Source organism: Heteronotia binoei, chromosome 21 (assembly GCF_032191835.1).
Source record: "Heteronotia binoei isolate CCM8104 ecotype False Entrance Well chromosome 21, APGP_CSIRO_Hbin_v1, whole genome shotgun sequence".
Lineage (NCBI taxonomy): Eukaryota > Metazoa > Chordata > Lepidosauria > Squamata > Gekkonidae > Heteronotia > Heteronotia binoei.
In genome coordinates, this window is record NC_083243.1 from 187,717,682 (window position 1) to 187,729,534 (window position 11,853).

At 43.5% G+C, this 11,853-nt stretch overlaps 1 protein-coding gene across 1 annotated transcript; it reads left to right on the forward strand.

Annotated features, from left to right (window-relative positions):
• Positions 1 to 6,418: 6,418 nt before the first annotated feature.
• Positions 6,419 to 7,637, forward strand: LOC132589428 (malate dehydrogenase, mitochondrial-like). The gene is given in 2 exon segments (XM_060262152.1): positions 6,419 to 7,219; positions 7,222 to 7,637. Coding segments are annotated over 2 exon segments (1,011 nt in total). The 5' UTR covers positions 6,419 to 6,477; the 3' UTR covers positions 7,491 to 7,637.
• Positions 7,638 to 11,853: the final 4,216 nt, after the last annotated feature.

The following is an 11,853-nucleotide window of genomic DNA, read 5'->3' on the forward strand; positions in this document are numbered from 1 at the left end:
GGAAGAACTCTATGAAAATATCAACGTGCTATAACATAAAAGAGAACTGTTTTAAAATGCTGTATAGATGGTACATGACACCTAAAAAAATAGCAAAAATGAACAATAACGTTTCGGATAGGTGTTGGAAGTGTAAAGAACAGCAAGGTTCTTTTTACCACATGTGGTGGACTTGCGAGAAGGCAAAACAATTTTGGTCTATGATTCAACAAGAGATATCGAAAATCTTGGGTTATAATGTCAAGAGAGCACCGGATGTTTTTCTGGTGGGATTACAAATAGAAAGCTTCCCGAATCAAGATAGGACATTGTTTTAAAACAATTTTATTGGTAACATATGGTAATAAATCTATTTCTTACATCTTTAATAACTTCTTTTATCTACCCCATATATTACTTTCTACCCACCCCTCCCCCCGTTATTTGACCCCCTCCGGTGTTGTTTACTTAAAATGCAAATATTTAAAGGTACCCTTAACTATTAAAACAAAAAATTATATTCTTCTTTTTAAAACTTAATCATTATCAAAAATTGTCCAATGTCCTTTTATTTTCCACTCTTTTTCTACATATCTTCTAAACTTTTTCCACTCCGTCTTAAAAACTTCTAAATCATGGTCTCTTAATATTCTTGTTAATTTGTCCATTTCACTCCATGTCATAACTTTTATAATCCAATCCCATTTCTCTGGTATTTTTTCTTGCTTCCACAACTCCGCATATAATGTCCTAGCAGCTGAAAGCAAGTACCAAATTACTGTTCTATCTTCTTTTGGAAATTTTTCCATTTGTAATCCCGACAGAAAAGTCTCTGCAACTTTCTTGAATTCATATCCCAAGATCTTAGAAATTTCTTGCTGAATCATCTGCCAATACTTTTTTGCTCTTTCACAAGTCCACCACATATGGTAGAAAGAACCTTCATGTTTTTTACATTTCCAACATCTGTCTAGCATTTTATTGTTCATCTTTGCCAATTTTTTAGGATAGGACATTGTTGTGGTATTTGCTTTCAGCTGAAAGAACATTGTATGCGCAAATGTTGAAGCAAGACAAAATACCTGATAAGTGGGACTGGGTCTTAAAGGTTCTTAACTGGAGTGAAATGGACAGACTTACTAGAATCTTAAAGGAATATAATTTGGAGAACTTTAAAGAAGATTGGAATAAATTTCAAAACTATGTGGAGATGCAATGGAAGGTGAAGAGACATTTAGTGGCTTTTGATAATATTAACTGAACTCTAAAAGAGAAAAAGGACTGTGATTACTGAGTACTGTTTTAGTAGCGAAATATAAGTAGCTGAGTTTATATAGTAAATTTATGTGAGTTAAAATAAGATTAAGATTTGAATAATTTTTAATAAGAATAGTAGTTATATTGGAGTTAAGATAAAGTTAAGTGAATAATAACTTTTAGTTAAGATTATATATATGTGAATTTTTACTTTTAAAAGGTTTTTAATTTGTTTTGTATACCGGCAGAGGTCACAATTTGGAGGGTGGGAGGGGTAAGAAATTGTGTAATGTACTGATGAACTATATTTAGATTTTGATAGTTGAATACTTTTCAATATATTGCAAAATAAAAAATTTTGTTCACAAAAAAAATAAAAGAAAATGTGTTCCTATATGACAAGCGGAAACTGCACAATATGAAGTTAGCATTTCAAAACTTCTTGAGACCTTGTTCTCCCAGTAGGACACATCATACTTCTCCCTACTTTTAGCTGGAGCTCCTTTGCATATTAGGTCACACACCCCTGATGTAGCCAATCCTCCAAGAGCTTACAAAAAAAAAAGCTTTGTAAGCTCTTGGAGGATTGGCTACATCAGGGGAGTATGTCCTAATATGCAAAGGAGCTCCTGCTAGAATTCCACCCCTTAAATGTGGCAGTTTTTCCAGTGTTTGAAAACATATAGTTAGTTTGTTCTAGATCCAAATGAAAGGTTGTTTAAGGTCTGATCTCCAAAGAAAGGGTTCCTGTGAACCAGAGGAGGAAAAACGGAAAGGCTATCAGAGAAGTCTAGTGGAACATGTTTACTGGCATGCTGAAAGATTTGCACCTGCCCTAACAAATAAACTAGACTTTCCATGTTGTCACAATTTCACCGGAGAGTTAGTTGCCTGTCAGTTTTCATGGAGCTACAGCATCTATCAATCTTGCTCCTACCCAGCTACAGAAGGCCTATGAAAAGGTTCGTTCTCTTTTACCTCAACACTTTGATGGCAAGTGTGTTTTAATGGATCTTAACAACACTAGAAAGAAAACATATCTTAACGTGACAGGAAAATGTGTAGTATTTGCACACACACAAAAAATGCCTAGTTTGTTTTCTTTGGGTGCTGAAGCAGACAGAAAGCTTCCCTGTACTGCTCCAGGAAACTGGACAAACTTGCTTCCTTTCCCATTTCTTGCTAATAATTTTTTAAATTTTCTTGGCCACTTTTCAATCTGCAAAGAAGCACACCTTCTACTTCTATAAAATTGGGGCATTCTTGATCTATGCCTCTTTAAACCAAACATTTACCTTAGATGAATGTTCATTGCAGGGATGTTGTAGGCCTCCCAACTGAGAGCCAGTTTGGTGTAGTGGTTAAGTGTGCGGACTCTTACCTGGGAGAACCGGGTTTGATTCCCCACTGCTCCACTTGCACCTGCTGGAATGGCCTTGGGTCCCTGCAGCAATAAATATTGCCATTCAATAGAGGATGAAAGGTCATATATAGAACCTCAGCTAAAAAAGAAACAATGATATAAGACCTCTTAAGAGTGTGGTGTACTGAGGACAGTGGTGTGGTTGTTGGACTAGGATCTGAGAGATGTGGATTCAAATTCCCAATATGTCTTGAAGCTTACTAGGTTACTTGGGCCCAGTCATGTCTCTGAGTTATGTCTCTGAGCATGTCTCTGAGTTTCTGTGAGGAAAAAAAATGGGGGAAGATTCATGCATGTCCCCTTGAGCTCCTCAGAGCTCCTCAGAGGCAGGGTAGATTAGAAACTTATTTGATAGACTGTTTTTCAAGCAGTTAATATCCACTTGCAATTTTTATTATAGCTATGGATAACATTGCCCTGGAAATCTCCCACAATTACAATTGATCTACAGACTACAGAGATTAGTTCCTTCAGAGAAAATGGCGCCTTCAGAGGATGGGATCTGGGGCATTTAATCTCATTGAGGTCACTCCCTAACCTTAACCCCATCCTCCCCAGTTTCCACTCCTCCAAATCTCTAGGAATTTATCTGGAGTTGGCAACCCTGGCTATAGCAGGTAAAGCTAGTAGTAGAGATTTAAAAAGGATGAAGCTACATTTGAGAGACAATCATTGACCCAAGATTACCTAGTAAGTTCAGAACTCAGGAAAGCAGTGACTTTCCAGTTTATGCCCTCACTTTAAGCCATTACCATGTCAGCTCTCACACAGATGACATTGAAGCTGAAAATCTACATGGATTTTCAATTTCATTGTTAATGCACACATATGCTTTAGTGTGAATGATTTCAAAACTCCCAGGGAGGAAAATGTTGCATCAGAACTGTCCTTGGCCCCAATTGGACTGGACGCAACTGTGTTTGTACACACCCACCCACACACCCCAGTTGCTTGCTTTTTTTAATTTTTTTGCAGCATAACGAGAAATTAAGCCTTCAGTTTCTAGCCAACCCACAAAGTCCTTGAACTTGCAAGAAACATTAGCAGATGTTCATTAATGCATAGGCAACTGGAGAATTGGAGGCGTTTGCTGGTGATCCATGTTATGAATAAATGTTTGAAAGTCTCTATAGGGGAATAGCACTTCTGGTTCCGAGCCAGTTGGCTAAATGTTGCTAAAGGGGATGGGTGGGAAAGGGGTTAGGCAGAACAGGTTTGAGTTTGTTACTATTAAGATTTTTTTTAAAAAAAATAGAAAAGTAAACTACCCAAAACATATGGAAATTTATACACATTAACCCCCAGCCACCTGAACATAATGAAAGGAAAATGTTTTGGTGAGAGTAATGATATTGAGTTTAAAAGAGGATTTGTCAAGGTAAAGAATTTCCTTCTAGGGCTGGCCTTTTGCCTGTTTCCTCAAATGACTGTACTTTAGAAAACAACCTAAACTTTGAGCTAACCAAACCTTACAGGATTCTAATGAGAATGCTACACAACACTAAAATAATCAAAGAATAAGGTAACATATAATCCCAACAGTTCCATACGTTGCCTGAAACGTCCTCAGACTTCTACAAGAGTATCTATTACTCTGAAAAAATGGGGTATGTGCTAAACACCAGGACACATGCTGAAATTTAAATAATCAAACAGGTGTTGTGCATTCCCCAATTAAAGGCACAGTCTATACAGGCAAAGATGTCTAGATGTGCTCCTTTCATCATTTGCCCCTTGACTTCAACAAAAACAAAACAGATGTGTGGCTACGCAGAGTTTTGAATTCCAGCACCATTTTTATGACCCACAGGAGAATACTACGGAATGCCTTCACCAGCGCCTCCTCTGTCTACCTCTCCCTGTGCCTTTTTTGTAGGAAGGGAGAGTTTGCTTCAGATGAGCAAGAGCAAGAAGCCTTAACGTACGTTTTTAAGGTGAAGCGCCAGAGCAAAAGATCACAGCAACAAGTCTGTCGGAAACGTAACAAAAATCCTGCATTTAAAAAAGAGACACCCTCTGGCTTTTCAGAACTCAATGGAACAGACACCATAGTTCAGGACATCCACTATGATAACCTAGTGACCCTCAGGGAGTTCTTGCTGCATGTAGCTTCCTAGCAGCATTACTGCCATGACCACTCCAAGTTACAAGGAAAGAATCCATCTGTGTGATTCCTTGCCATGCTGGCAGCACCTCTCAGGATGTAGAGTGATACTGGTGTGGGACAATGTCATAACCTTTTCTTGTAGAAGAAGAAGATATTGGATTTATATCCCGCCCTCCACTCCAAAGAGTCTCAGAGCGGCTCACAATCTCCTTTACCTTCCCCCTCCACAACAGACACCCTGTGAGGTAGATGAAGATATTGGATTTATATCCCGCCCTCCACTCCAAAGAGTCTCAGAGCGGCTCACAATCTCCGTTACCTTCCCCCCTCACAATAGACACCCTGTGAGGTAGATGAAGATATTGGATTTATATCCCGCCCTCCACTCCAAAGAGTCTCAGAGCGACTCACAATCTCCTTTACCTCCCCCCTCCACAACAGACACCCTGTGAGGTAGATGAAGATATTGGATTTATATCCCGCCCTCCACTCCAAAGAGTCTCAGAGCAGCTCACAATCTCCTTTACCTTCCCCCCTCACAATAGACACCCTGTGAGGTAGATGAAGATATTGGATTTATATCCCGCCCTCCACTCCGAAGAGTCTCAGAGTGGCTCACAATCTCCTTGACCTTCCTCCCCCCACAACAGACACCCTGTGAGGTGGGTGGGGCTGGAGAGGGCTCTCACGGCAGCTGCCCTTTCAAGGACAACCTCTGCCAGAGCTATGGCTGACCCAAGGCCATGCTAGCAGGTGCAAGTGGAGGAGTGGAGAATCAAACCCAGTTCTCCCAGATAAGAGTCCGCACACTTAACCACTACACCAAACTGGCTCTCCAACACCAAACTGTATCACCTAAAATGCTTCATTTTACTAGTTATATTTTATCCTAATTTTTAAAAAGTATATTGTATTTATAGGTTCAAGTTACAGAAGGATAGTTGAATATTAGGAGAACCTTACCAATAGGGTTGCCAGTTCTGTGTTGGGAAACACGTGGATATTTTGGGGGTGGAGCCTGAGAAGGGTGGGGTTTGGGAAGGAGAGGGACTTCAACGGGATATGATGCCATAGAAACTACCATCCAAAGTGGCCATTTTCTCCAGGTCCCATAGGGCATTTCTGCTGTTGCTTGCAACTATTGGGCATGTGAATATGCTTTGTGCATTACAGAATATATATCTCATTTTACCCATTTTAAAATTTCCTTGAATTCTTTCAGCAATTGTGGGACAAAATGCACCGTCTATGCAGTGGCCTGCCTGTGTCTAAAACTGTATGTGGGCTGCTCCATGAGACCTATCAAAACCTGTATTTTGGAGCATGTGTCGTGGTTGCATCACAAGGTCCCTGGTGTCCCTCTGGTTGACCATTTTAATGCTGCAAATCATGATAAAAAAATTGTTATTCAGGATGTGGAAAATCAACTGTACAAGCCTGTAGATCTATGTAAAGTATCGCTTAACAAGAAGCGCTGTGGATTTTTCGCCTTAACTCATTGGAACCTGGAGGTATGAAGCAATCATCTGATTTATCCTCTAATATTTAATTTTGGAAGTTGTGTAGTACTAGTGGAAACATTGGCCTATGATTGATTATATAGACTGTACCTTTAATTGGGGAATGCACAACACCAGTTTGATTAGAGCTGTGCCCTCTTTGCCTGGAGGTCGTTTGAGAAGGAGAAGGGAGAGCACCGCCCGATCCCGTCATGTTCGCCCGCTTCACCCACCCTGCCTCCGCTGCCCTCCGCAGGGGGCTCGCGACCTCCTCGCAGAACAATGCTAAGGTGGCAGTGCTTGGCGCTTCCGGGGGCATTGGCCAGCTCCTCTCTCTGTTGCTGAAGAACAGCCCCTTGGTCAGCCACCTCAACCTCTATGATATCGCCCACACCCCTGGCGTAGCAGCTGATCTCAGTCACATCGAAACAAGAGCAGAAGTCAAAGGTTTCCTGGGTCCCGAACAGTTGCCAGAATCTCTGAAGGACTGTGAAGTTGTCGTGATTCCAGCTGGAGTTCCTAGAAAACCAGGCATGACCCGCGATGACCTTTTCAATAGAAATGCCACAATTGTAGCTAATTTGGCAGCAGCCTGTGCCAAGCACTGCCCTGAAGCTTTGATCTGTGTTACTGCAAATCCGGTCAATTCCACCATACCAATTACTTCAGAAGTTTTTAAGAAGCACGGAGTGTACAATCCCAACAGAATTGTTGGTGTTACCACGCTGGACATTGTCCGAGCAAATACCTTTGTGGCTGAGCTGAAGGGTCTGGATCCGGCTCGTGTAAATGTCCCAGTGATCGGCGGTCATGCGGGCAAGGCCATTATCCCGCTCATTTCTCAGTGCACCCCTAAAGTGGAATTCCCTCAAGACCAGCTGGTGACGCTCATAGCGCGGAATCAAGAGGCAGGGACAGAAGTTGTCAAAGCAAAAGCTGACACAGGCTCTGCCACTCTATGGCGCATGCTGGCACCTCGTTTGTCTTCTCCATCTTGGATGTCATGAATAGGAAGGAGGGGGTTATCGAATGTTCTTTTGTCCGATCGGAGGAAACAGAGTGCACGTACTTCTCCACCCCGTTGCTGCTAGGGAAAAATGGGATCGAAAAGAACTTGGGTATTAGCAAGATTTCTCCTTTTGAAGAGAAGATGGTGGTCGAGGCAATCTCAGAGCTCAAAGGCTCCATCAAGAAAGGAGAGGAGTTTGCCAAGAGCATGAAGTGAAAGCCGCAAAGAAGAGTACTGCAGTCCCCTTAATTTATTTAAGGTGCATCATGTCACTTTAAAAGGCTTCAGGAGACAAAGGCCCATGGCTTTCTCCAAAGGCCCCTCTCTATTAAGTATATTACTCTCCCTCTGATCTGTGAGTTCAAATTCACCTGTTTGATTATTTAAATTTCAGCATCTGTGTCCTGGTGTTTAGCACATACCCCATTTTTTTCAGAGTAATAGATATTCTTGTAGAATATCTTCTTGGAGAGCCAGTTTGGTGTAGTGGTTAAGTGTGCAGACTCTTATCTGGGAGAACCGGGTTTGATTCCCCACTCCTCCACTTGCACCTGCTGGAATGGCCTTGGGTCAGCCATAGCTCTGGCAGAGGTTGTCCTTGAAAGGGCAGCAGCTGTGAGAGCCCTCTCCAGCCCCACCCACCTCACAGGGTGTTTGTTGTGGGGGAGGAAGGTAAAGGAGATTGTGAGCCGCTCTGAGACTCTTCGGAGTGGAGGGCGGGATATAAATCCAATATCTTCTTCTTCTTCTTCTTCTTCTTCTTCTTAGAAGTCTGAGGACATTTCAGGTAACGTATGGAACTGTTGGGATTATATGTTACTTTATTCTTTGATTGTTTTAGTGTTGCGTAGCATTTCTCATTAGAATCCTGTAAGGTTTGGTTGGCTCTTGATAAGGCTGAATATGTGAAACATGGCTTCATCAGCAGGTGAACATGTAAAGGAAACAGACAGAAGAGAGAAGCACTCATGAGGAGGCAGCACTCTTTGAGCGTGACTTCAGCCAAACGAGAACTTCATGCCGCAAGACAATATTAATATGCAGGACTTTATTTAAATACAGAAAGCCCCAGTTTGGAAGTTCCATTGGGAGAACTCTTCGTTGTGTTTCAGCACTGAGGGAATTTGGTCCCATTTGTACTTCTTTGTATTTTATAAGCGGTGCGAAATGTGAGGGGTATTGGTAATGAATAAGACTTTAAATTATTTTTTTCATAATTTATTTGCATTTTCGCACACAGTTGTTTGGTGTCAGATCACCCGGAGGTTGGCAACCTAACTTAGCAATGGGAAACCCGGTTCAACAGCAGAGGCAGTTTCCTAGGTTGGGGAATTCTCCCTTACTTGAGGTCTTTAAGCAGAAACTGGGCAGCCAGCTATCAGAACATTGTAGCTCTGGATTTCCTGCCTTGCAGGAGGCCGCCCCCAGTTCTATGAGTCTATAAATATGTAATGTACTCGATGACGAGACGTGTTGAAGGCAACATGCTTTATTAGCTGGTACATCACAAGAGGGCGAAACGTGGGCCGGGTCCCGCTTTATATACAATACCCGGAACAGCCCTCCGACTGGCCCAGTCCAATCCTGGCCAGTCAAACTTCCCGCCACAGCTCTTAATTGGCGGAGTACTTTCGCGCGCTACACCGAGTGACCAGGGGACTTCCTCTGGTCACCTCTGCCGCGTCGCTGCGCAGTACTTCCGGATTTCCGTGCAAGACACAACAAAATACATCAGGGAAAATGACAATAAACACAGCGCCTGGATCCAGTTGGGTAGCTGTGTTGATCCGAAGCAACAGAACCAAGTTTGAGACCAGTGGCACCTTTAAGACCAACAAGGTTTAATTCTGAGGCTAAGCTTTTGTGTGCGTATCTGAAAAACTGTGCATGCCCAAGAAAGCTTATACCTAAAATTAAACTTTGTTGGTCTTAAAGGTGCCACTGGACTCAAACTTCAGACCAACATCGTCTGGAGACTGCGATGCTGCCAGCCTTGTTGTAGTGGATTCCACAATCTTCAGCTGATACCAGAAAGGTGAGTCTTTCAGAGGGGGGTGGTATTTGGGTTTGGAGAGTTCACTCCTATGCTCACCAAGGTTGGCCGTTGGGTGTCAGCTACCAGCCACCCCGAGAATCTAACAACATGGTTCTGCCCCCACTGTGCTCCAAGGAGAAGCTGTCAGCCCCTGGAAAAGCAACAGTGCTGAAAAGGCCAGCACTGCCAGTAAAGCTACGTGGCTCATTTAAGGAGCTGTGTGCCTAGTTGCTCAGCCCATTGCCACCTGGTGGGCAGGTCCAGAATATGACCAGGAGAATTCCCCAGCATGGGATAAAGTCACACCCCATTCAAAGTCTAGCAGGAATACTCATTCTTATGGGATTTCCTTGGGACACCTTGGATGGGTGGGACTGCAGGCCAAACGTACAGGTGGGAGACCTTATCTATGGCCAGTTCATCGTTGCCAATAAAGACATGGAACCCGAGATGGTCTGCATAGACAGCAGTGGCAGAGCCAACGGAATGGGAATCATCGGACAGGATGGCTACTTGATTAAGGTTTCCTTAGGCTTAATAAGAAAGTAAGTGGGACGGGACGGTGAAAGTAAGTGGGGAGGGACAGTGGCTCAGTGGTAGAGCATCTGCTTGGTAAGCAGAAGGTCCCAGGTTCAATCCCTGGCATCTCCAAAAAATGGGTCCAGGCAAATAGGTGTGAAAAACCTCAGCTTGAGACCCTGGAGAGCCAGTCTGAGTAGACAATACTGACTTTGATGGACCGAGGGTCTGATTCAGCATAAGGCAGCTTCATATGACTCCTTTTAAAAGAGAGTCAGCAAAAGGCCATGGAGGACATGGTGAGTTTAACTCCTTCCTCTCCCTGTGCTGAGGCCCCAGAGACTACCTACACTGGAAGGTGCCCATTTTCAGTGATTTATCTCAGCAGCCCCAGGTTCTGACAGGGTCCTAGCACAGTGATACAGCACCTGCAAAACATATGTAATTTTCAAGGCTGAAATCTTGGCATCTTAAATTGAATGTAGTGGGCCTAGGAAAATACCCTGCCAAGACACCAGGGAGCCACATCTGATAAATGTAAATAATACTGAAAAGGTGAAATAATGAATTGTATGATGGTGATCCATTCTTCCCATATCCTAGTGGAAACCAATCAACCAACAAATTCCACCAAGCTACAGGCACTCATGAACATGGCAGAAATGTAACCACACCCCGGCTTATTGAGCCCACCTAGAAATGGAGGACTGTCCAACAGAGCATGACCCACTCAGAAGGGAGTGTCACAATATCACTGAGACTGTGGCATGACTGCAATAGGTGTGGCCCTGTTTTATGCCCTCTCTGCCTGACACAAATGAGAGTAGCTCAGAAATTTTTAGAGAGAGGAAGACGAAGAGACTGTTTATGTCAGAAGAGACTGCATCTATTAGAATCATCTTTAAGTTACAGTTAGGAGAGATAGGTAAACTTATCCTCAGCCAAGATCATGCTACCCTCTTTTGCCTTTAGCAACTGAAGCTTTCAAGGGATAAACATCTGAGCAGGAAAGAATCCCAATCCTTATGCCTGAGTAAGGGCTCCCCAATGGTGTATGCTCAAGTGCTACCACCCTTGGGAAACCAACACAGAGGAACACCTTCACCCACAATCACCTGCAGAAGGAAAAAGTATCCTTCATATAGACTGATATTATGAAATTCTGATTCAGTATAAGACATCTCTTTTTTTCGTCCTAGGTCTGGCACGGGTGAGTTGCATTTTCAAGGCAGAATGTAATCCCACTGAAGCTGGCTTCTGGATGACCTGGATCAACCCAGATCAGTTATGTTTTGCAGCAGTAAGGCATTATTCTTCCCCATTACACATGAATACATACATAACTGCCCCATACCCATCCAAGTCATTACTGTCTACTCATACTGACAGTGGCTTCCAGGGTCTCTTTCAGATCACAACACCTGATCCTTTTAGCAGGTGTTCCAGGGATTGCACATGGGACCTTCTGCATACCAAGCAGATGCTCTACCACTGAGTCACAGCCCCTCCCCCATGTCATGAGCCCTGAGGAGTGGGAACTGGAAGGGTTAACAGACCAGGAAGAACCAACAGCTGGGCCGTCAATCACACCCTCCACGTTCCAGGCACCCACACCGGCTGTTGACAATCAGTCTCCTCCAAGCTCTCTCCTCCCCATCTCAAGAATGTTCGAACGTCTTCGACAGACACTGACAGAAAACAGACACGCCGCACACCAGTGCTTCAGATCTCTTAGCCCTGATTACTAGGGGAACTACAGCCACGCAGGAAGCAGGCTGATTGATGTGCCCATATAACTCATGCCCGGGACTTGGCAACAAGTCAATTCCCTGACTTGCATCCACGCTCCTTCCTGACCGGTTTGAATTCCTTGACACCCTGACCCTTTGGCTTTGGACATTGACTTCCCCTTCTGGTTTGCGATTTTGCTGTGGGGACTCGGCTCCTGACTGACTCCTTGAACTTTGACTTCAGACCAGCTTTAGACTCCCTCCTGCCTGCGCCCTGAGATGTGACACCCCAAAT